Below are 27,111 nucleotides of genomic sequence, written 5' to 3' on the forward strand. Positions count from 1 at the left end.
AATTTCATGAACAGAGGACCCTGGAGGGCTCCAGTCCATGGGGACGCAGAGTCGGATATCACTTAGTAGCATTTAACTATTTACTCATACTTGTGAATCTGCCTTCAAATTTTCACTTGTTCTGTAAAACTGAAAAAGCGAAAGTCAAAGTCAAAGTTGCTCAGTCATGTCCAACTCTTTGTGACCCCAAGGACTATAGAGTCCATGGAATTCTCTAGGCCAGAATACTGGAGTAGGTAGCCTTTCCCTTCTCCAGGGGATCTTCCCAATCCAGGGATCAAACCCAGGTCTCCCACATTGCAGGTGGATTCTTTACCAGCTGAGCCACAAGGGAAGCCCAAGAATACTGGAGTGGGTAGCCTATCCCTTCTCTAGATCTTCCTGACCCAGGAATAGTTAAATAAAACATAGATCTTTTCTATATGTGTGCAAAACCAGGTTTGAAAGGTGGTCTGTAAGAAGTACCAAACAAGACCGCTGCATACAAGAGGGAAGTTTCGAAGTACATTTGTTCTACTCCTTTCGTAAATGTGTTATAGCCAGCATTAACATGAAGAAGCCACAACAATGATTAATTAACCATCACGGTGTCTTTTCCAGGAGAGATCATTTGTAGTCAGCAGCAGCAGCAGTGTCTATCAGAGAGCAAAGACAGGCAACAAAGCTACATGGTGACATGGGCTTCCCACAAGAGGGCAGTAGCTTATCAAGTTTTAAAAACCAGATTTCCATCAGGGGAAACCTATAGTCAGCAAAGGACAAATAAGTAAAGATTTTAAATGTATACAGGTTAATCACCCAGTACTAACACAAGCTGAAATACTTTCTTTTCTCTTTCGTGAATATGAAGGTTCCCCCCACCACTCCACACCTGCAGGCAAATAGTTAAAGAAAGAGATTATATACTCTATAGACAGATTCTACATCTTTGAATACAGTTTTGTTTCAAATACCTACACTATGTTCCAGCTATTATGCCTTAAAATGATTTGTTTAGAGAAGGGTTTAACAAACTACAGCCCATGGGTCAAATCTAGCCAGCTGGCTGGCTAGCTGTTTTGTTTTCCCATTGATGAGCTTAGAATGGTTCTTATATTTTTATATGGTTACATTTAAAATGATTATATAAGTACCTACATCATATCCTTGATTTTATCTTTTGGTCTTCCCAGCCAAAAATCCTATCTTGTTCGTCAATGTGAAAAAAAAAAAAAAAAAATCCCTCAAAATAGTCCACCACACAACTTCTGTACCAAACATTAGGATGATAATAAAAGATTAAGTATTATTCCCAATATCTAAAAAAATTATCCCCAATTCTCTAAAAAAAAAAAAAAGCTATAATTCATGTGATACCTCATATTTATACTTGGGATTTTCTAAATATTTCTAACTAATGAGAAGTTTGAAATCCATCTAATCTCCATAATAGATCTTGACTGCATCTATTTGCCCTTTAAATCACGATCATGACCCTATTTTAATCTTTGTTTGTATTGGGGTTTCTAAATCTTAGTCTACGATGATATTATAGATTTGATAAATCATGAGGAAGGGCTGTCCTGTGCACTGTAGGAAATTTAAGGGCATCCTTGGTCTCTACAAGCAGCACTTCCATAACTTTGATGCCCCAAAATGTCTACAGACTTTGACAAATTTCCCCTCGGGAGAAAACTGCCCCCAGAGAAGCACTGATCTGGACTAGTAGTCTGCAAAATGAGTTTGCGTATACTTAGAGCATGTGTAGGCAAATATGAAAACTTCTACTTCTGTATTCTTGGATGCACTTAGATATTTCAGTGAGCACACATGCAAACAAGTCTCCTGCCAACTGTGTGTGGTGGGGGGGGGGGGGTGGGGAGGGGGGGCAATCGAAAGGCTGCACCGGCACCTGGGAAAGGCCCTCCAATTGTTCTGTCTGCTTTTACTTCTCTCATCATTTTACTCAGCAGTCAGATCATTTTCTTCAATATAAATGAAGTGAAGACATGCCGGAGTTTGAAAACCTTCAACAACCTCTCAACACTCTCAGAAAAAAGATCTCATTTCCTTTTCTGCACAGCCTGTAAGTTCCAATGACCTGGCCATTATCCACTTCTCTCCAGCTCTTTCCCACATTGGGCCTTCAAGCGTGCTCTTTACAATGGTCTTCCCCTGGTGGTCTTCCTTCTTATCCTTTAATTCTCAGACTAAATATCACTGTTTTAGAGAAACTTTATTTGACCCACTCAATCTAAAGTTGGACACCTTGATCTCATCTCACTGCCCCCATCAGTATCTGTCACACCCTGCTGCTCTGGGCCGGGTATGCCACAATTTCTAACTATTTATTTGCATTTACTTATTAAATATCCTTCTCCCTACCAGACTGTGTGTTTCATGAGAGCAGGAACTGTGCTCAGTAAATACCTGTTAAATAAAAAGTGAATGGAATGAATGATGCTAAGAAAATTCAGACTTCTTTAAAATTTTTGTTGGAAAAATCTTTCAATACAGAATTAGAACATACTGGAAAGAAAGCACTAAACTGAATTGTCTTTACCAGCTCTCCACTAGGGATCCCTGGTCAATAGTTCAGTCCCCTTTCAAGGACTAGATTTCAGGGCCTGGGGCATAACTATAAAATCCCATCAATTATTCACTCTCTCACAGGAATGCAGAATAATTCCTGAAAAGTGGATGGACAGGTGGCCTGTCTCAGTTTTATGGTTAAACAAACTGAAATATAAATTCTACATGACACACCCACTATGCTAGAACCAAATTCTCTGGCTCTGAGCCAATACTTTTTTTTTTTTAACCAGACTCCACTGCTTAATACACTTCTCTCTTCTTTTTAACTTATTATAATCTGTGAATAGACAACCTGCTATTATTTACTAGTTTGATCTCTTCTTTGAATTAAAACTTACATGCTTCAAGGGGGCAGAGATAATATGAAGATAGCCTGTCATGAATGGGCTGAGCATTCTAAGAGAACTTCCTACTTATTATTCAGGATCAAATATCTGGCCCCTTTAGCTGAACAAGGTGAAAAAGGGGAATGGAACATTCTAAGGTAATGGAAAGGATGTTGCTTAATGCAAAATATACAAACTTCGAAAAGCCAAATGCTTTCAATTCAGTAAAGCAAGACTATTATGAGACATCAGAGGACGATGGATGAACAATGCATTATCATCAGCATGAGGATAAAGGAAATGAGCAGGGACCTTAGGATCACCTGGCTCAAGCTTTTAATTTTACAGTAAAAGTTTTATTCTAAGAGGCTAAATCCTACATACAGCTAACTTAAAAGAGGGTTGAGAATAAAAATGTTAGTGCCTTCTATATTAAAAAGAAAAGACAAAAAGCTCGGAAAAACTGCCTCATTTCCTCCTATCTGTAAAATTACCTCACTCTTTATATAATTTAATGGCACATATATTATTTTATGTAAAGCCTATCATATATCTAATTTTTCAGACAAGACCCGATTAGAAGCAACCAACAAAAAGCAGGGTTTGTGACTTCAGAGCCAGGAACTTAGAAATGGTAATTAGAATAATTAGAAAATATGGCACACACTGCCCAGAGCATGTGTGATGGCAAGGGTGTGATGAATATTGATGGGGGTGACTGAAGTGAGGTGGAGGTGTCCAACTTTAGATTGAGTGGGTCAAAGAACATTTATCTAATCCAGGAACTTCATGACAAGTGACACAGGAGTCGGAGACTAAAAAAGCCTAAAAGGTATACTTTGCAGAGCATCTCAATAAAGGAAACCATTCAGTTTAGTGGCAAGCAGTTCTGGGCCATGACGGACTTGAGGTTATTACTGGGCTATTTCACACTTCAGCAGGCAGCATTCAAACATTTAAATGAGAAATGTTAGTTCGTAAGATAAAGCCTTCATTATCTAGGGCAGTCTAGTTGACAAAAATAATCCTACCTGGACTTTCTGCAGTGATGGAAATGCTTTCTACCTGTGCTGTTACACTGGGTAGGCACAAGCTGCATGTGGCTATTAGTACTTGAAATATGGTTGGTATGACTGAGGAAGTGAACTTTAATTTTCATTAATTTAAATGAATTAACTTTTCCCCTATTACTTAGGAATCAAAATTAAATAGCCATCTATTTCTATGACTATCAGATGGGATCTAGAAAATTCATTCAGAAGAAATCTCTCATCTATACATGAAGCTGGATAAATGCTATGTTCTTACCATACCCTAACACAAAATTAAAGAACTTTAAGACTCCTTAAATGAGTGGGGAAAATTGCATGATGGAAACAGAGATCACTTTTCTTTAGTAAAGGCATGCCCAATACATTTTCAAAAGATCCAATAAACTCAGATTCAATTTGCTAAAGTTTAATAGTGCACCTTATACTTCCAAACTGAGAAGCACTTACACATTGTCCTCCAGGCAGATTTTGGGTCCCACCACATTGGCTGCTCCACTTGCCATTTTAAAAGCAAAATGCTTCTCAGGGCAAGCTTTTGAGATTCCACATTTGTATCTGGGAGGTTTCGTAGCTTTGGAGAGAAAAAAAAAAAATTTAAAAAAAAAAATTTTTTTTTTTTTCAAAGAAAAAAGTGTTAACAGATTCTGTGTTTAGTTTGCTTCATATCTCAAACCACAAAGGGTATTTTGCAAACACCACGATATATATGTGTGTGTGTGTGTGTGTGTGTGTGTGTGTGTGTGTGTATTTCAAACTACATGCTAGTTTTTTTTTTTCCTGAGAGTTTCAAAGAACCTCAAAAATAAAAACAAAACAACAACAAAAAAAACCAACACATAATCTTCTAGGAAACAAACTAAAAATGAATATAAATGGAACAAGTAACATGATCTTCACTGAAGGCAAATATAATTTACCCAATTATTTTTAAGGTTTATTTTACAAAGCCAGGATGTGGGAGGTTTGGGATTGTTACTCTTCATTTCCACTCCACATATGTCTGATGCATCACTGAATATCTGCTCACAAACTAAGTCTAACTAGGAATTCTCCTTTTACGTACTTTCCATACTTAAAATACTGAAGCTAAAACACATTAATGGAACAAAATATCCATTATAAATTAACACCCAAAATACTGAGCTATCCAATCAAATAGTTTCCTTATAACTTAAGAGAAAAAGAATAAACTATATGCAAATTATTGAGAGGAAATACTTACAACGTACAGCTGCATCCAATGCTGACCTTGCTAAGGAAAAAAAGTTATTTTTGTTAGAAAGAATAAGGCTACTGGCAAGTATCACTTTTTAACATGTATAGAGGTAATAGATCTATTAAATGTGTTTGAATTATTACTTAGCATACAATAAATAAAACATGAATATTACTTTAGACGAAAAGTGAGAAAGTAACTTAGGCTACATAATTTACTACAAACAATCATGAGGAATTATGGGGGCATTATTTTACTACTGATAGAGAATTCTGCTTTTACTTTTACATTTTGTTTTTAGTTTTAGTTATTATAAATGTAAATCCCAATCATGTTACTAGCTATAATCACCACACTGTACAAATGCTGGGCTGGATGAAGTATAAACTGGAATCAAGATTGCTGCCAGAAATATCAATAACCTCAGATATGCAGATGACACCACCCTGATGGCAGCAAGCAATGAAGAACTTTGAGGAAAGTGAAAGAGAAGAGTGAAAAAGTTGGCTTAAAACTCAATACTCAGAAAACTAAGATCATGGCATCTGGTCCCATCACTTCATGGTAAACAGATGGGGAAACAATGGAAACAGTGTCAGACTTTATTTTGGGGGACTTGAAAATCACTGCAGATGGTGACTGCAGCCATGAAATTAAAAGACGCTTGCTCCTCAGAAGAAAACCTATGACCAACCTAGACAGCATGTTATAAAGTAGAGACATTACTTTACCAACAAAAGTCTGTCTAGTCAAAGCTATGGTTTTTCCAGTAGTCGTGTATGGATGTGAGAGTTGGACTATAAAGTAAGCTGAGCAACAAAGAACTGATGCTTTTGAACTGTGTTGTTGGAGAAGACTCTTGAGTGTCCCTTGGACTGCAAGGAGATCCAACCAGTCAATCCTAAAGGAAATCAGTCCTGAATATTCATTGAAAGGACTGATGCCGAAGCTGAAACTCCAATCCTTTAGCCACGTGATGTGAAGAACCGACTCACTGGAAAAGACTCTGATGCTGAGAAAGATTGAAGGTGGGAGGAGAAGGGGACGACAGAGAATGAGATGGTTGGATGGCATCACCGATGTGATGGACATGAGGCTCCGGGAGTTGGTAATGGACAGGGAAGCCTGGTGTGCTGCAGTTCCAAAGAGTCGGACACAACTGAGCAACTGAACTAAACTGAACATTCAATTCCCAAACTTGATAATCTTAAAACTGGGAGTTTGTATCCTTTGTGCAACATCTCCTCATGACTTCCACCCTCTCTCAATTCTTGGTAACCACCATTTCACCTCTATTTCTCTGCATTTATCTTTTTTCCACATGTAAGTGATATCATACAGTATTTCAAAGTTCCCTTTTACGGCCTTATTAAAAATTGTTGCTGCTGTATGGTGTTGTATACATATGCATATAAAGTCCTGGATAATATACATGAATCTATCTCAGGGGTTAGGCTGAGAGATTTGGTGGGAAGAACACAAGAGGGCCAGTGGTGGTAGAAAGGTTTAATTTCCCTAAAATTGCAATGTACTAGGTGTAATTAGAAAAAACAAAAAAAAAGGTCATTACTAAGAGGGCTTTTTTTTTTTTTTAATCATTTATCAGTTAAAGGAAGACAGAATTTCCTGATCAATCTTAACCTGAATGCAGTAGATCTTAACCTAGAAATCTACACTTAGAGCTTCTCAAAAGCACTAACATTTGATCCTAGTCCATGCTATGTGTGCTAAGTTGCTTTAGTCGTGTTTGACTCTTTGAGACCCTATGGACTGGGGGCCCTCCAGGCTCCTCTGTCCATGGGGTTCTCCAGGCAAGAATATTGAGGCAGGTTGCCATGACCTCCTCCAGGGGGGTCTTCCTGACCCAGGGGTTGAACCCTAGTCTCTTGCATTGGCAGGTAGGTTCCTTACCATTAGATCTACCTGAGAATACAATACAGATAATCAATAGTATTGTGGATAGCCATTTCCGGATGTGGCTAATAAGCATGAGGTGTCATAAATGCTTGCCAGCTGTTTGACTTTAAATAGACATTTAGTTTTTAGTTCTGTACTGTTTCGGTAACTGTGAATTTCCTGTAAAACCAGTACTGAAAGAGAGAACAGAAAAGAATGCTAAAACTGAAAATAATATGTAAATGTTTAAAAACAGGAAGATGACTAAGTAACTGAAGGTCATCAACTCTACAGAATACTCAGAATACTATGCACCACTGAAGTCATAAAGGCAATGCAGTCACATGGGAAAAGTTTAATGGATGGAATAAAGCAAAAAATAAGCTTTATCTGTGAGTACTAAGAACATACATGGATAAGGACAAAGACTTGAAGGAAATAAAAAATGATCAATTAGTAAATGAAGGTGCTGGGGCTCATTCTTTCAATTTCCTTAATTATATCATAAAAGGGAAAGATAAATTCTAGACACCATCTGGTCCAAAGCTCTCACTTTTGTAAATAAGAAAATGAAAATCAGAGAGTAACTAGCAACCAGTAATTAACAGTATGTAGACCAGAAAGTCTCAATTTCACTTAGACCTAAACAAACATACACTACCAGGCTCAGGTGTTAGAACACTGTTCAAATCAGGAATGCTTGTATACCTAACTAATGACAGAAAGATACGTGGAAGACAGTGGGATCAGAACATGGGTAATATAACAGCTCATTCACATACGTGGGGCACTCTATCAAGTACTTTATCATGTACTGTTGATTTGCTTATCACCTTGGGGCTTCCCTGGTGGTTAAAACATAAAGAATCTGTCTGCAGTTCAGGAGACCTGGGGTTCGATCCCTGGTTGGGAAGATCCCCTGCAACCCACTCCAGTATTCCTGCCTGCAGAATTCCACAGACAGAGGAGCCAGGGGTTGCAAAGAGTCAGACATGACTGAGCAACTAACACTAACACTTCTGTTTTAAAGAGAAAGAAACTGACATCAGATAGGTTCACCGATTGGATTTGTCCTATCCATAATCAGTCATCGACAAGAATCAGTTTTCAAAACCAGATCTCATTCGAGCACCCAAACTCATATTGCACACCGCCCCCCTCCAAAATGGGACAGTCTGAGGTTTAGTTTAGTTATCACAGGTACAAAAGCCACTGGTCCTTTGAGGAGCCGGAAGCCAGGATAGGGAGCTTTCAGGACCATTCTTCTGACTGCAGAATGGAGAATAGACTGCAGAGGGTTCAAGACTTGAGATGAGTCCACAAGGACAGGGATGCTGCTAAAGTAATCCAGGTAAAAAACAAGTAGCAGCTGAAAGAAAGGTAGTGACTGCGGGTTGGAAAGTAGTCGACGGGCTCCGAACAACTAAGGCAGCAACACTGACAAAACTATGGAAAAGACCTGAAGGAGGCATGAAGTAAAGGAAGGAATCAAGTTTACTTCTCAGACATCCACCTTTAGAAGCATCCCTTCATCCATTCACATGAGCCAAAGAAAAAAAAACACCATCTCTCACTCATGATGTTTGCTATCTAGCCAGGAGATAGGATGTGGGATGGATGCTGAGTTCCCTGTGGACCTGTTCATTTTAAGATACTTTGAGATGATCTGGGTGGAAGTCTAAAAGCCGGCTATAAATGAGACCGGGGATGAAGACAGAAACTGGAAAAATGGCAAATGATGAGGTCATGCAAAGAGAGGATTTCAAATGAGGAGAGGGCTGATGAGAGAAATCTTACAGACATCAATAATCTGCTAATATTCAAAGGAAGAGTGTGGCTGATGAAAAGGAGGTAGAAGGTATGACTGGGAAACTTGAGAGAGATTAATAAATAAGTAATAATGTTATTCAATTTAAAAACTTTACTGGGATACAATCTGGGGTAACTGTTTCTTAATTATCAGACTTTTGAGAAAACTACCTCCATTTAATTTGTGTAAGAGTAAGGGGAGAAGACGCTCAGAGGAGGGAAAAAAAAAACCTTTGTGAACATCTTTTCAGATTAAAACTAATTTTATCCAATATGTATAAGCAAAAGTCCTCTATCTGGCCTGCAGTTCTGAGAATTTTTAACATCTGGAGGGTAAACAGGTAAAATTTCATAAATCAAACAGGATGGTTATAGAGTATGGTCACAACATACAAACAAGAAAATACCTCCTTTTCTGCAACTTAATTCCTCAGACGACCTTGACGGCTTTAATTCTTAAGGTCTTTCAATATATACAGTTTTTCACTTCAAGGAAACAACAAACATTTCTAATTTGTTTTTTTCAGTGAATGTCTTTCAATGAGTCAGGCTAAAGAAACCTAATATAATTATTTTGGACTTTAGTTTTTAATAATAGCTCAAGTGATTTACATATATATTATTTCAACGGTTTAAATTTAAAAGGTAAAAATAAATTAACTCAATAGAATAGTAAGGACTGACTGCAACAATATATGCAAAAATAATTTGGACTACTTTCAGCACATTTTTGTTAAGTATCCATGTTGAAAACTAATCCTGTATTAAGCCACAATCATAAATAAGATGGGTAGACTGTACCCACATTGATGTCCTGGTGTGATACTATATGGAATTTAAGATGTTACCAGTGGGAAACTGAGTAAAGAGTATATAGAATCTCTCCATATTATTTCTTACAAATGCACATTAATCTATAATTATCTTAAAAAGTTTTGTTAAAGATTGCTTAAAGAAAATAATCACAATTTATATTTGTATATTCAACTAATTTAAGGCAAAATTTTCATTTGTCTTTTCTAGAAATGTTTGTGTTACTTTTCTAAAACAGTACTAAATAATCAACTCAAGTGTAAATTTACATAAACTATCAAGTAAGTTATTAAATCAACAAATTGAAAAATGGGAAAAATTCACCATCCAAAGAACTATAGTTAACCTCATGAGGCCCTCTAAAATACTGATTATAGAAACAATCTTAATGTCAAGCTAAATTTAAGTTAGATGCCCAACAAATGACAAATACAACCATATCTCCATTCTTGCTCAATTATTCTGAAATGAGAATTAAAAATAACCACACAAATTAAATTTTCACCAATTCAATAGATTGGAATCCAATAAGGTTGTGTACATGGATACAGAGTACAACTTCGATTATGACAACAAAATAAACCATCTGCCCAAAGAATGCCTAAACTACATAGCTAAAACACATACAACAAAAACTTGCAGGTTCCTAACACTAGGAGAAATGAAAATTAACACAGACATCTGCCTTAGTTAAAGCAGCTCAGTGTTTGTTCACAGCTGATGATCAGGGGCTTGTCAACTAACACAGCCTTAAACAAATCCCACTTTGAAAATACTCTTTCTCTACACAAAAGTCCTAATCTTCAATTATCTACATTCATTTTCCATTCAATCAGCATGTACTATCTATAGGATCTGGTGCTAGATGCCGGGTGAGTCAGCAAGACATTACTGCTCCCAACATTTGTTCTCCAGTAAGGAAAGCCAAATACATGATAAAGAATAAAAGAAAAGAAATTCTATAATTTATGGCAGAATAAAATCAGGTCAAACTGAGATATAAGTACTAAGCAGTAGAACTGACAGTTTACAGAAAGGAGCAACAATCTAACAGGGCAAAGAGGGAGACTCCAATACCATTTCTCCCAAGAAGAGGGACTCGTGCAGTTTTGAAAAACGAGAACAATTAACAGATGAAGGGGAGAGAGAAAGAAAGATGTGTAGGTAAAGAATCAACAGAGTCAGATAATTATATGGATTTGCCAGTAGTCATGTATGGATATGAGAGGTGGACCATAAGGAAGGCTGAGCACTGAAGAATTGATGCTTTCGAACTGTGGTGCTGGAGAAGACTATTGAGAGTCATAAGGATAGTCAATCCTAAAGGAAGCCAACCCTGACTTCATTGGAAGGACTGATGCTGAAGCTCCAATACTTTGGCCACCTGATGTGAAGAGCCGACTCACTGGAAAAGACCCTATTGCTGGAAAAGATTGAAGGCAAAAGAAGAAAGGGACAGCAGAAGTTGAGAGGATTAGATAGCATCACCAACTCAATGGACATGAATTTGAGCAAATTCTTAAACGACAGAATGATCTCTCTTCATTTCCAAGGCAAACCATTCAATATAATAGTAATGCAAGTCTATGCCCCGACCAGTAATGCTGAAGAAGCTGAAGTTGAACAGTTCTACATAGACCAACAAGACCTTTTAGAACTAACACCCCCAAAAGATGTCCTTTTCATTATAGGGGACTGGAATGAAAAAGTAGGACATCAAGAAACACCTGGAGTAACAGGGAAATCTGGCCTTGGGGTACAGAATGAAGCAGGACAAAGGCTAGTAGAGTTTTTCCAAGAGAACGCACTGGTCATAGCAAACACCCCTACACATGGACATCACCAGATGGTCAACACTGAAATCAGATTGATTATATTCTTTGCAGCCAAAGATGGAGAAGCTCTATACAGTCAGCAAAAACAAGACTAGGAGCTGACTGTGGCTCAGATCATGAACTCCTTGTTGCCAAATTCAGACTGAAAGAAAGTGGGGAAAACCACTAGACCATTCAGGTATGACCTAAATCAAATCCCTTATGATTAAACAGTGGAAGTGAGAAATAGATTTAAGGGATTAGATCTGATAGACAGAGTGCCTGATGAACTATGGACGGAGGTTCATAACATTGTACAGGAAACAGGGATCAAGACCATTCCCATGGAAAAGATATGCAAAAAGGCAAAATGGCTGTCTGAGGAGGCCTTACAAATAACTGTGAGAAGAAGAGAAGCGAAAAGAAAAGGAGAAAAATAAGATACACCCATTTGAATGCAGAGTTCCAAAGAATAGCAAGAAGAGATTAAAAAAAGCCTTCCTCAGTGATCAGTGCAAAGAAATAGAGGAAAACAAAAGAATGGGAAAGACTAGAGATCTCTTCAAGAAAATTAGAGATACCAAGGGAACATTTCAGGCAAAGATGGGCTCAATACAGGACAGAAATGGTATGGATGTAACAGAAGAAGAAGATATTAAGAGGAGGTGGCAAGAATACACAGAAGAACTGTACAAAAAAGATCTTCATGACCCACATAATCATGAAGGTGTGATCACTCACCCAGAGCCAGACATCCTGGAATGTGAAGTCAAGTCGGCCTTAGGAAGCGTCACTATGAACAAAGCTAGTGGAGGTGATGGAATTCCAGTGGAGCTATTTCAAATCCTAAAAGGTGATGCTGTGAAAGTGCTGCACTCAATATGCCAGCACATTTGGAAAACTCAGCAGTGGCCAAAGGACTGGAAAAGGTTAGTTATCATTCCAATCCCAAAGAAAGGCAATGCCAAAGAATGCTCAAACTACCACACAATCGCACTTATCTCACACGCTAGTAAAGTAATGCTCAAAATTCTCCAAGCCAGGCTTCAACAATACGTGAACCATGAACTTCCAGATGTAAAAGGTGGTTTTAGAAAAGGCAGAGAACCAGAGATCAAATTGCCAACATCCGCTGGATCATGGAATAAGCAAGAGAGTTCCAGAAAACATCTATTTCTGCTTTATTGACTATGCCAAAGCCTTTGACAGTGTGGATCACAATAAATTGTGGAAAATTCTGAAAGAAATGGGGATAGCAGACCACCTGACCAGCCTCTTGAGAAACCTATAGGCAGGTCAGGAAGCAATAGTTAGAACTGGACATGGAACAACAGACGGCTACCAAATAGGAAAAGGAGTATGTCAAGGCTGCACATTCTCACCCTGCTTATTTTAACTTATAAGCAGAGCACATCATGAGAAATGCTGGGCTGGATGAAGCACAAGCTGAAATCAAGATTGATGGCAGAAATATCAATAACCTCAGATATGCAGATGATACCACCCTTATGGCAGCAAGCAATGAAGAACTAAAGAGCCTCTTGAGGAAAGTGAAAGAGGAGAGTCAAAAAATTGGCTTAAAGCTCAACACTCAGAAAACTAAGATCATGGCATCTGGTCCCATCACTTCGTGGCACATAGATAGGAGAACAGTGGGAACAGTGGCTGACTTTATTTTTTTGGGCTCCAAAATCACTGCAGATGGTGACTGCAGCCATGAAATTAAAAGATGCTTACTCCTTGGAAGGAAAGTTATGACCAACATAGACAGCATATTAAAAAGCAGAAACATTACTTTGTCAACAAAGGTCCGTCTAGTCAAGGCTATGGTTTTTCCACTAGTCACGTATGGATGTGAGAGTTGGATTATAAAGAAAGCTGAGCACTGAAGAATTGATGGTTTTGAACTGTGGTGTTGGAGAAGACTCTTGAGAGTCCCTTGGACTACAAGGAGATCCAACCAGTCTATCCTAAAGGAGATCAATTCTGGGTATTCATTGGAAGGTCTGATGCTGAAGGTGAAACCCCAATACTTTGGGCATCTGATGAGAAGAACTGACTCACTGGAAAAGACCCTGATGCTGGGAAAGATTGAGGTCAGGAGGAGAAGGGGACAACTGAGGATGAGATGGTTGGATGGTATCACCAACTCAATGGACATGAGTTTGGGTAAATTCCGGGAGTTGGTAATGGACAGGGAGGCCTTGCGTGCTGCGGTTCATGGGGTGGCAAAAGAGTCGGACACGACTGAGCGACTGAAGTGAACTGAACTAAGAGATAATGGAGGACAGAGCAGCTTTGCAGGCTACAGTCCATGGGGTTGCAAAGAGCTGGACATGACCTCGAGACCAAACAACAATGAATCAGCATGAACAAAGGCTGAGGGTTTGTGTCTGTAGATCACATGCACATGGACAAAGCAAGTGGGTGAGGGGAAGGACAGGTCAGGAAGGTAGAAGCAGGCTGGGACTGAGTGCTACCCTGGTAGGGAGTTTAGATTTTACTCTCCAGTAGCTGGAAATACTGAAGGTTCAAAAGTTTTGAGAGAATCCCTCTGGCAGTGTTGACACAGGCAGATATCAAAGATGAGAAATAGACACAGGAACATCTCTGAGATGCCCAAATAAACCATCCAAACTAGAGATGATGATCCAAACCAGAGAAACACTGTGACCTCACCCAATCTCTTCTCTCTGAAAACAGTGGATTTTTTCCCAAAGTAATTTTTCATTTGTACCTTTTCTGTCTGTTCAATCTCTTCCCGTTGATTTGTAATTCACTGACTTTTTGCCCAAGGACTACCGACTAGCCAAAGCCTCTCCCTTACATCAAAAAGGAAAAAAAATGTTCAACTTCCTTCAGCCTTGAGCTGGGATCCCATAACCATCTTCCTTTACCATAACCTTTCTTAGAAGAACGAGCTACAACCCACTGCTTCCACAGCAACACGGAACAAGTCCTAAATGACTTCCCTGTTTTCGCCCCACCCTTCAGCTGAAACCAGCTGTGCTCTCTAAGGAGCCAGGCTGGCCCTCTGCAGAAACAAAACATAGCCCAGAAGTCAAGACATGTCTCTCTACATTCTGCAACAACTGTTCTACGCTTGATCCTGGATACCTCATTTTAAGTTGAGTGCCAAAAAACAGATGGTTAGGAGGAAAATAACCAGCACATTAAGAAGAATGGTTCAAAGGGAGGATTTCATAAATTGATAAGATAAAACCTTAGACAAAGATGGCCTGGTGGAGAATGACCACAGCTTAACAATATGAGAGATCCAACAGGCAGAAGTAAGACCAATGGACTAAAATTACTTGGGAGGATAAAAGGTAGAATTCAGTGCAATACAAGGAAGCACTTTTAAGTAGTCATTTTAAGAAAAGTCACCTGGAAATGTATAAAAATAAATATGTACAGAAATTAAGGACTACATGTCAGAACTGTCTAAAGCCCAATACCAGTACACAGTCTCCAGATAGGAAATCAGCCATCACCTGGGAGCTTGAAATGCAGACTCTAAGGCCCCATCCCAGACACTGAATCAGAACCTGCATTTATCAAGATTCCCTAGAGATTCCTCTGACATCAAAAATTTGGAGAAACAGTGGTTTAATGGAGTCTTGAAACTAGATGTGAGAGGGAGTTTATTAGGTCTTGGGGATCCCTTCCAAATACTAACTTATGGAAAGCAAAATTCATGAACTATTCTAGAGATCTATAGGCTGTTTCATCTAATCTCTGCCTACTAGGTCAAAACACTGTTTCTATGTTTCACAGTCTGACCTTTCATTAGTAATTTTTTAATACTTTAAACAGTGCTCAGCCAAAGCTTATTCAAATATTTCAAATGTTAACTTATTTTATAAACTTAAAAGATTTTGTTTAAAACTGAAGTAAGGCAGCTTATAGTGGGACATTTACAACACAGCATCAAATAAATTGGTAAAAAGAAAAATGTTGCAGAAGAAAATGAGGGTAGGAAAAGCAAGATGGATGTCTATGTCTATTTAAAATGTTTTATCATGACTCCTAATCACTTGCTAATTGAGGGTCAGAATTGGCTCCAAGTTTTTAAGCAGCCAATTCAAATAGGGTATGATATCTTCTAGAATGTGCATTTAAAATGCCATGATTAATATCCCTAGGCACACATAAAATAGGCCTCATTAAATACATTTAAAATGTTGAATACAAGATTCATGCTTTATATCAAATTAATTGTAAGATTTTCTATTGTGTATTTTAGAATATTCTAATCAATTGCAGTTACCAATATAATCACATTTTCTTTTCTAGACAGACCAAATAGTAGAGTGACTCAATGTTGATAACTCATAAAAATTTAAAGACAATCTCATCACAAATGAAATTCAAGAAAGGGTGAAAAAAATTAAAACTTACCAAATAGATTTCCTAAACTTGCATCCATTTTTATTTCAAATACTTGAGAAATAACATAGAATGTCAGTAAAAATACTGCCACAGCGACCACCAACTTTGCAGCACCTATATAAAGGGCAGAAACAATTGAACATGAACTTATGAGCCCACAGAACTTCATATTATGCATTACCATGAAAAAGTATAAGTGTATATTAAAGTTCCCTAAGACTATTAAATATCTAATAATACTTATTACTGGATTTTAATTTTACTTGAGTTACAACAAAAAGTATACCAACAGTCAATTTGATTAACTTTGCTAATTAAGGAAGTATGAGATTGGCTAGCAACCTAGACACAGGACTCTTTTAAGTCATCTGCTGAGTTCTCACATGTAAAAAAAGATCACTTGCTATCAACTTCTGACTGACTACACAAAAGTATCATGACTAATGGAATACCAATACCACGTATGTGGGATGACTCACTTCCAGTCCTTTTCAATTATAAAGGGCAGTGCTAGACACAGAGGACACAAAAACACTGAACCTTCTGGAGACACGAAGGCGAGAGACGGGATGTCCACTCGGCAAGGAGTTCTCAAGTGAACTGTAGTGAGTTTACTGTCCTCTCCAACCCGCATATCTCGTGGAGCACACAAGTGCTCCTGGTATGGGGAACAATAATATCTCCCCTCGTACATAACGCCGAAGTTTAAGACATGCCTTCCCCACTCCTGCAGGACTTAATTCAGCACCTACTTCATTTGCTTCATAAAATGGTTGCATGGTAAGCTCTGTGAACACTCTTAGCCTTCCATACCTATCTTTAACCATTTCTGAGTGCCTTACAAATAGCACTGATGCTAACTAATTAACTGCTGAATATGAATCATCACTTGTCTTTCTCCTCCAGAGCTAAGCAAATCTTGCAAAGTGAAAGTATGAGAAAAGAACAGAAATGAAAATGACCAGAAAGGAACAGCATCTTCTCACTCTTAGAATTTCAGAGACATCTCATCAGTCTATTCAGAAACAATATTAATATTTTTCTGTATAATCTCCATTCCCCTCTCAGGTTACTAAAATTTTCATTTACACTGATGTGAAGGATCAACAGTCATCTCACTATCGTTGAGGAAACAAAGTGCCCAAGTGAGGCAAGTGTCCAAGATTACAGCTCTCTTAGCATCAGCACAAGAACAGGAGCCTGGGGATCCTGACACAGCCCAGTGCTTTCTCACTAACAGCAAAGCACCATGTTCTTCAGAGAAACTACCCAAACTCAACTTAATGGGTAAGGAAGAGGAAAAAAGAGCTGTGTTCATCCTAATTTTATAAACCTGAAATGACTGGGAACGCATCCTTACAGGGGAGGGAAGTGAATGAACTGATGGTAATCAGAAGGGCTTATGACGCTCTGTAAACATAGAAATGAGATGGCAAGGAGGAAGCCTAACTATTAATCAGTTCCCATCCCTGCCTCCTGCGCTGTACCTTCTCCCACTCCCAAAATTGCCTCCTGTTTTCAAGACTGACTATGGGTCATCTATGTGAAGAAATAAAGTTCCACTGGGCTTTGAACTCTTCTCTCACGGGGTCTAGCAGAGTGCCTTGAACATACTCTCAACATATGTAATACTCTCAACAAACATATGTTTGCTAAACATATGAATGATTAACAGGTGGCATGTTTCTTCTTCATCATTTAAGACCAAGGGCTGGAAGATTATACGTCACATGACTGTCTACACATCTCATTTTCTAAGCATCAGGGACATGTGCAAACAATCTTTCCCCATTCCTTAAAGTAGATATATGAAACATTGGCTGTTCACTACTGAAATATTAGAACGGTTAAAACACCAAGTTCATAATATCCGAATGTTCCAGACTAAATTCCATACCAAACTAAACATAAGCCTATGTTAAACAAACCATCTACATTATGTTTATAAATATATACATATATATAATATATATACACACAGCATTTACTGGGTGCCTACTACAGAGCTAAATGCTTTATAAGCACAGTATCATTTACACAGCCTTTCAAGATACTATTTTCACAAATAAGGAAACCAAGGTGAAAAATCTAGATCACTTGCCTACTAAGGTCACATAACTAGTTAGTGACAGAACTTAATTTTAAATCAAGACCTACTCAATTATAAGAAACCATGAAAGGAACTAGGATAAAACAAAAGTTCTAAGAGACAGAGAAGTTGGAGGTGGAGAAGCTAACTGGTAAGAGAATAAGCAAAAGATCCCTGAGAGAGGCAGGCAGGTGAACACCAGCAGCACCTCCATGAGGCTAGTTATGGACCTTCTATTGCAGAGGACCTCCTCCAGAGCTGTCACTATCCACCTCTGGACTTGGAAGGGCCTACCCACAGCACACCACAGTTCCCACTCCACCCATGAGACTCCCTTTTCCTTTCAGCCATGGATTGCTCTAGTCCAAGAGGGTCCCTGGTTTTCATAAACCTAGAAACAAAAACTTGAGATATTTACTAACATCTCACTGTAAGAATGGCTATAAGGATATTTCAAAGCAACCAGGATCTTTTTTTTTCAATTAGAAGAGATTAATTAGTCTAAAAGCAATAAACTAATAAGCTAATCTTCCTATTCCTTCATTAACGGTAGTACCCTTGAGACCAATACTAGGAAGCGTGCCAAACATAAAATCAGCATTCAGTGAATAATTACGCATCAGTTAACCTTGGTATTAGTTGTCAGAATCAGAGAAATGGACTAGATGACAAAGCTGGTTTCAACTAGAATGAATGCAGAATTACATGAGAAAGAGAAACTTCCTTTACTCTGGGCTTAAGTAATGTACTTTGAGACCTATACTCTTAGAGGTGTTCCTGTAAGAATATTTTGTTTACTGATGAGATGATAATCAACAGAAAGACTATTTTGATTTTGAGAAATGACAAGGTCTCTCCTAGGATGGACACACACTACTTAGTGGAAATGTCTATGTAAAATGTGAATGCCTTCTATGGCAGTGGCTGTGATGGGGTGCACACACACACACACACATACATAAAACTAGGCGAACAAGCTTCATGTACAAGGACATAAACATTAAAAAAAACCTAACTTAAAATATTTAGCATACATAATTTCAACAAAAGTACCCCCAAAAAGCTTATACAGAAGCCACTAAACGTTCCATTTGTGATCTGCCAACTACCTGAAAAAGGTGAAAAGGCTAAATAATGATTTAGTTTGTTATATTCAGTTGCACTCAGTATAGAAAATGATTATTTTCTTATAATCTCATTCAGTCATTACAAAACAAGCAGGTTACACAAGAAGTCAAGTCATTCCTACTGAATTAAGCATCTTACCTGCTACCCTCATGGTTAGTTTTTCAGTCTCTGGCACTTTTCATTCAATCAGCTCCTAAAATCGAAAGAAAAGGCAAATATCATCAGGTCTAGAATGAGCCTTCCTCCCTAGATTGAGTTTAATTTGGAGTGAATGTGCGTGCGTGCTAAGTCGCGCCAGTCATGTCCAGCTCTTTGTTACCTCGTGGACTCACTCCATTACCTCCAGGCTCCTCTGTCCATGGGATTCGCCAGGCAAGAATACTGGAGTGGGCTGCCATGCCCTCCTCCAGGGGATCTTCCTGCCCCTGGGACTGAACCTCGGTCTCTTATGCCTCCTGCATTGGCAGGCAGGTTCTTTACCATAGCACCACCTGGGAGGCCCTTGGAGTGTATATATTAAACTAAATAAACGTCATGATATTTCTAAGTATTCTACCAATATTAAAATTTAATGAAAAAACCCCTTAGCACTGGGCCTGTTTCCTTCCACTGGACCATAAAAGTTCCTGAGAGGAGGGTGTATCTAAAAGTACTCGGTCCCCCAGCTCCCTAACTGAAGGATCGCGGGAAAACCTGCCATCAGGCATGTGGACAGAAGAGAATGTCTTGTTGTTCTCCGTGATTACCCATCTGTAACAAACTTTTGATATTTAGTTCCAACCCTTCAGTTTTCAGTTGAGATCCAAAGAACTTAAGCTGCTTATCTAGTCAGGGACAAATTACTTGAGAAATGGGGCGAGGATTTATGCCTGCTTGCTCCTGCTCCAGGGCTCACGCCAGTATATGATGCCATTTCATTTTTAGTAGGACACAGTTCAGGTGTCACTATAATAAGCACTTATAGCAGAGGCACCAGGAAATAGGAAAGCACTTATAGGAAAGAGTACCAGGGTTCCTCTTCCTCTTCATGTTTTCAATATAAGTTTGTGAAAGAACATATTTAGACATATAGAATTGCCATTTTAAATATCCCTAGCAATTATGATTATTGATAGTGTATGTTATACATCAAATAAAGAAACTATAATTTTATATTATTCTAATAGCAACAAGAAGTAGGTACTGGGAAAAAAAAATCTGTGTATAGGTTTGTGTGTTTCCCCCCTAAGAAGTAACTCAAGATAGGCAAAAAATTTTTTTTTAAAATTAGGAAAGCAAGTACATGAGTTTGAAAGGAAATCTGTGCTCAAGGTCAGCTGGACACCTTCCACAGTTTACTCAATCTCTTGTACAGGAGAAGAATTCAAAATAAAATTTTGATTAATAAAGTACACCCATAAAAATATATATATTTATTTATGTTAGATTGCATTTTAACCCAGATGTTTCAATGTTGCTGTCTGATCGTGTAATTCATAGAATGGCTCAAATAAAACCAACAGCAGATCCTCGAAGGACGCTGAAAGGAAGTGAGATATCCAGTTTTCTTTAATTCACCAGTGTTTCTTATGTGAATTCACTTCCTTCTGCTCAATCTACCCTGAAGAAAGTATCAACACTTATACTAGTGCTGAACTGAGCATTATTGATTTCTTTTCCTTTATGAGTTATCTGAACACCTTCTATATAATAGGAAAAGTCTATGTTATATATCTGTTTAAACAACTTACTTAGCCACAGGCCAGGAAAACATTAAAAGGAAACAGATACTGAAGTAGCCACAAACCACCACATAAAAGCGGGGGCGGGGGGACTTGGCTTCTCAAATGAAGACCCCAACTAGTTATAAATCCTCTTTTGAGTTCCAGCAAGCTAGAACACTATGTTCACAACACACACACATGCCTTTCCTCCCAGCTAATACTGCAAAATATCCTCACTTTTATCTGAATGTGGCCTGGGATGATTTCTTTGGAGTATGATAAGCAGTTGAGCAGACACCGGCTGTTCTATTTCTTGGTTTCCATTACCTGCCAAGGAGGTCACACCTGTACAATTACAATCACTGCCTTATGTACTGCCCCTCATTTGGTTTGCCTAACCAGCCTACTTCTAAACTTCCCACTAGTAAGACCACAATATAAGCAACTACAATGGTCTAGCTGAATTCATGTTTTCCATTGAATGTCTCAGAGAATAACATTTAATAAAATCTCTAAAACCTCATCAAATCTCAGCCACAAACACATTTTTAGTTTGCTTAAGAAGCAAATTAATGATGCAAGAGTGTAGATCGGCATAAGGAAAGAATACTGAAAATATTTGAGAGCAAATCAAGGAGCATCTGTTTACAATGTGCTAATTCCAAACCATTCCTAACTTGTCTTCTTAGAAGGACATTAAAAACAAACAAAACATTTACAGAAAATTGTCCTGGGGGGAGGAACATCTTAATGGAGTCTGGTATTCACCTCAGGCTGAATCTCCAACAATCAAATGGAGGTAGAAGAGGTCTGGATAAAATGAACAACACATCAAAAGGGTGGACAAGGCCTCTGCTAGAAATTCAGAGCTCTTTAATTCAGAGTCAAGAGGTAAGAATTTTATAACTGTTCTTATATATTCATTAAAAAAAAGATATAAAAATTAGAGCCATTTACCAAAATAGGAATATGGGTGGGAGAAGAGTGTTTTTAAAGACTAAAAAAAAAATAGTATATTTGTGAAATACATTTTTCTCTCTCCATCCCCACCCAAAAGTGTAGTCTAGGTCAAAACAAGTTCCTGTATATTAGATCAATGTACCTGTATCATCGGTTGCTAATGTGTAAAGCACACAACCATCAGAGTCTACTGCAAGCAGGGCCACCGTGCTTGCTCTGACCAATGAGACACCATTCTGGATAAACACTAATTAAGTAAGTAACCTAGACTGAAGGAGGGAGCCTGAATTAGGATCTCTGATTGACACACTAGATTTCTTCAAATTTCTTATAATTTAAACATTTCATTTAGTCCAACCATCTACTCTGGTTTAATTTATGGAGTTTTGCTAAAATCAGGCCTGAATAAACAGACCTTGTCTTAGAATCAGTCAACTGTGGGATGATGGATAAAAACACAGGTCAAATGATACTGTCATTCTTTCCTGGAGAAGTGGACTCAAGCTATATCCAGTCAATTAGAAGAGCACCATTCTACATCAACAAAATAAGCCATAAGAACAATTATTCAACATGAGTGTAAGGCTGTGCCAGTTAGCAAAAACTAGGTAATGAGGCAAACAGCTGAGTAAGTCACATATATTCTTATTTCATGTAATCTTCCCAACAACCCTACAGCATTATAGATGAAGTCAAGAGATTTGTTCAAGGTCATATAAAAGGTAAGTAAGGAGCTGATACTGTAAACAATTCCACCTCCCTTTCACCCCAGCAGCTCTCTGACATGTTCTAAGAAGCTTGTTGACAAAATTCCATGCCAATCAATCTGGCTTTTGCAAATTGCTCTGGGAATCACTAATCCCTGCTGCCAACTAGCCACTCTATGGCTCTGAAGGCTTGTCAAAATGACTAAGCCTGTGTATTAGAACACTTCGTGCAAGACAGAAAGGCCTCAGGAGAATGAAGTATACCAACAAACAACAATCACTTAATTAAATCAGAAGAAAATACTACCAATTATCCACCCAAAATATAAGGAAAGCTGATTCATTTGAAAAGACCCTGATGCTGGGAAAGATTGAGGGCAGGAGGAGAAGGGGACGACAGAGGATGAGATGGTTGGATGGCATCACCAACTCAATGGACATGGGTTTGGGTGGACTCTGGGAGCTGGTGATGGACAGGGAAGCCTGGAGTGCTGCGGTTCATGGGGTTGCAAAGAGTTGGACATGACTGAGCAACTGAACTGAACTGAACTGAACCGCTCCATTCAATCCACTTTTAACTCAGTTATGGCCAAATGGCAAAGGAAACAAAATTTGCAACCCCAAAGGTCTCTTTGGTGTGTTAATTATTTCCAGTTGGAAACAGTTAAGGGAGAAAGATCCTGATCGTCCCCCTTTGCTGCCTGAAGAATTTATAGCGGGTCTGTTCAGAAGGAGCTATTACCATAGATAATGATAGTATCAACCAGATGCGTCGATAGCGAGGAACCTACAAAAATCTGCCTGCTAAACTCCTCTAGGTATCCCATTGTCACTGCAAGGCCCAGAAAACATTTACCAAACATTTGCTCTTCTTTCTCCAAGGGAACTGCCCCCTCCTCCCCTTTGAAGTCCCAAACCACTACCCCTCATATTCCTTCTCTTTTGTCTTTAGCTGAAGATAGTATTTTATGTGAGAGTTTCCGCCATTTTGGCAAGTTACTCAGTTTTCCCGGGTCTCCCCCATGTATACATGTTATTAAACTTCTGATTTTTTGCTAATCTGTTTCATGTTAATTTTAGACCAGCCAAAAGAAACAAAAAGGGTAGAGGAAAATGTTTCCTCCCAGACGGCAATTTTAAATGAATCAACTGAGAATCAATAGACGATTCTAATATTCATGTGAACTGAGGCTTTTCAAGAAGACCAACGGGAAAAGAAGTCGAGCTCTAAAAAATTGATTTGAAGTACATTTAGGCCTGGTGATGGCTAATTTATGTGTCCACTCCACTGGGTGCCCAGACGCTGTACTTGGTTAAACATTCTGGATGTGTCTGTGAGAATCTTACTGGATGAGATTAACATTAGAGTAAAGCAATTTGCCTTCCCCAAGTGAGTGAGCCTTGTTCAATCAGTTGGGAGTCCTGAAGAGAACAAAAAGGGCTGAGTAGAGCAGCATTCACCCTTTCTGCCTGTAGTCTTCAAGCTGGGATATTGATCTTCAGTTTCAGTTCAGTCACTCAGTTGTGGCCGACTCTTTGTGACCCCATGGACCACAGCACGCCAGGCTTCCCTGTCCATTATCAACTCCTGGAGCTTGCCCAAACTCAGGTCCATCAAGTCGGTGATGCCATCCAACCATCTCATCCTTTGTTGTCCCCTTCTACTCCTACTTTCAATTTTTCCCAGCATCAGGGTCTTTTCCAATGAGTCAGTTCTTTGCAGCAGGTGGCCAAAGTACTGGAGTTTCAGCTTCAGCATCAGTCCTTTCAATGAATATTCAGGTCTTCACCTGCCTCCAGATTTGGACTGAAACTTATACCACTGAATTCTCCTGGCTCTCAGGCCTGTGGCCTCAGACTGGAACCGTATCACTGGCTTTCCTGGGTCTCCTGCCTGCCAACTACAGATCCTGCAACTTCTCAGCCTTCACAACTGCAAGCTGATTCCTTCTGATAGCTACTTATCTTAGGTAGGTATATACGTGTGCTTCCCAGGTGGTGCAGAGGTAAAGAATATACCTGCAAATGCAGGAGACTCGAGTTCAGTTCCTGGGTCAGAAAGATGTCCTGGAGGAGGACATGTCAACCCAGTCTAGTATTCTTGCCTGGAGAATCCCATGGAAAGAGGAATTGGGTGGGTTACACTCCACAGGGTCTCAAAGAGTCAGACATAACGAGCGATTGAGTACATACACACAAGGTAGATATTAACAGACAGGTAGATAGATAGACAGGTGGTCTCCTATTGGTTCTGTTTCTCTGGAGAACCCAAATCCCCTCAAGATCAGAATGTAGTAGACGAAATTTTCAGTCCCAGGGCAGTAAAAGAGAAAAATAACTCAGTGCTGAAATCTAAAGAAGGCTACAGCTAAAAGTCACAAGGGGAAGTTATTCCAATATTATGTTTACAAATCAAGTATGGGATTTAAAGAAAATTATTTGCAAAAAATACTTGCATTTATGTAAATAAAATAGAGCAAGTGCTGGCAATTTTCTGTAAAAGGGCCAGAGGGTAAATGCTTTAGTTCTGTGGACCATAGTTTCAAAGTGAAAGTGTTAGTCCCTCAGTCAGGTCCGACTCTTTGCAACCCCATGGAACATTGCCCGCCAGCCTCCTCCATCCTTGGGATTCTCCAGGCAAGAATACAGAGTGAGTTGCCACTCCCTTCTCCAGGGGATCTTCTGGACCCAGGGGTTGAACCCGGGTCTCCCACACTGCAGGCAGATTCTTTACCAGCTGAGCCACCAGTGGACCACAGAGTCTCTGTCAAACCTACTCTGCTCTGTGGGTATAGCTAGAGAGCAACTGTTCACAGTACTGAAACAAAGGGGCCCAGTTGTGTTATTAAAAAAAGTTTTTACTTATTAAAATTTTCACATTATAAGCTATTATTCTGCTTTTGCTTTTTTTCTTTCCGATCACTTAAAAATACAGAAGCCAATCTTGGCTTGTGACCCATTAGACCCATGACCCATAATTTGCCAACTGAGGTAAAGGAATAAAAAATGAAATTTAAATTTAAAAAACTTTTAAAATAGAGGAATTAAAAACTTTCCTGACCATGCTCTAATATGCCAACATTTCTTGCTGGACTACCTGCAGGATACACAATTCCCATACGGCTTCTTTGGGAACTCTGAGCAGTACCAGTAGAGAAGTGGGACCGATCAAACAACTCTGAATTCTCTGTTCCATTCCTGTTCACCACACATTTTCACAATCAACTGCTCTCCATATAAGAAGCACCTACTCAATGAGAAGCAACATCACAGATCCTCTGCAAAAGAAAGGAAGGCGTCTTTCCTTTCCTGCAGATGAAGCTGTCCACCTACAGTAAAGACAGGAATAAATCTATAGACTCTGGAATGTTTTTCAAAGGATCCCAGGAGGAAAAACAAAATGGAGAAAAACTGATCTCATTATATATCCTTTCATTAACTGTAAAAATGATGGTGAGGAGAGCTTAACTGCTTTGGTAAGTGTTTAAAAGTGATTGCTTTTGTGTGTGTGTGTGTGTGTGTGTGATGGACTTAAAAAGGGTGAAAGGATATGAGTAATTGTGTCTGATCAATTTTTAAAATTTAAAATATTTAGTTTAAAGGAACCTTTGCTTTAATAGAAAGCTGTCACTATATCAGGTGCAGACTGTTCTCAAGTACTCGTCTCATCCAGATGCCACTGTGCACACATCTTCATCAAGAGGGATACATTTTTGAAATAAAATGGAGAGGGTGAGAAGACTGCATTCACTTGAAAGAATCTTAACATTCAAAATACATGAGTTGCTATCACTATATTATAAGTACTGTGAATTTAACAGAATTTGCTGTTTTCTGTTAAGCAACAGAAAAAAAACCAATTACTATCTTGAAAGTATTTTAGTTCTCATAGGAGACTCTGACACAGAATCCTACAGAATGGATGTTTCTAAAATCTACCATTTTAACACACACATGTGTCAGACACCTAAGTGGAAGCATGACCTGAAAATGATTAAAGGGAAAATTTAAGATGTCTGCATAACAACTGGAAAAGTATCCTAGGTTTTTAAATGATGAAACTAACCTTACTAGAAGGAAAAAGAAAAGAAAAAGGAGCTAAAAACAAAGTACTGGGGAAGGAAAGGAGGACATCTGTATAATTCTACAGTGCCAAGAATATATTCACTTTTTCCAAAGTCGACTGAGGAAAATGTAAGTGAATCCACTTTCGTGCAAAATGACCTTCAAAAAGATGAGACTACAAAGCAACAGACCAAACACTTTAAAATAATAATTCAATAGATCCAATAAGTGAGTTTCTTTAGAAGGAAATGGTAATATTCTACTGAAAACCTCAAGAAGAGAGGGATACAAATAATCTAATCCTGGATTTGAAACTTTTCTGAACTAGCATCATATGGTTTTACTAAGAGCATCACATTGAAATTACATTAAAAAGAGGATTAGTATCTAACTGGGCCTCAGAAACAGAATTAAAAGCATACTATGGAAAAGCACAAATGACCACAAACAGCACCTCTCTCCCTGAAATATTCTGGGTGCACTCAGCTTTCCTCCGTAGTCCACCTACCATAAATTGCTATCCTTTGCTTTTATTTGATTCTCCCGGTAGTGCCTGGACAAAGTAAC

The 27,111-nt window shown here is 38.7% G+C and overlaps 1 protein-coding gene across 4 annotated transcripts in view; it reads right to left on the minus strand.

Moving 5' to 3' along the window:
* The window catches only part of FAM3C (FAM3 metabolism regulating signaling molecule C), a 53,677-nt gene that overhangs the window by 18,710 nt on the left and 7,856 nt on the right, over positions 1–27,111 (minus strand). For 2 of the 4 annotated variants that reach the window (XM_027968760.3, XM_042248746.2), the window contains exons 2-5: positions 19,248–19,302; positions 15,902–16,006; positions 5,175–5,204; positions 4,400–4,523 (exon numbers count right to left, since the gene is read on the minus strand). In XM_027968760.3, the coding sequence (XP_027824561.1) occupies positions 4,400–4,523; positions 5,175–5,204; positions 15,902–16,006; positions 19,248–19,260 (272 nt within the window). In that variant the 5' untranslated portion in view covers positions 19,261–19,302. Of the gene's footprint in view, positions 1–4,399; positions 4,524–5,174; positions 5,205–15,901; positions 16,007–19,247; positions 19,303–25,730; positions 25,809–27,111 lie in introns of all 4 variants that reach the window. The other 2 variants (XM_042248747.2, XM_027968761.3) reach the window with 2 other exon arrangements.

The sequence above is a fragment of the Ovis aries genome, chromosome 4 (assembly GCF_016772045.2).
Source record: "Ovis aries strain OAR_USU_Benz2616 breed Rambouillet chromosome 4, ARS-UI_Ramb_v3.0, whole genome shotgun sequence".
In the NCBI taxonomy this organism is placed as follows: domain Eukaryota; kingdom Metazoa; phylum Chordata; class Mammalia; order Artiodactyla; family Bovidae; genus Ovis; species Ovis aries.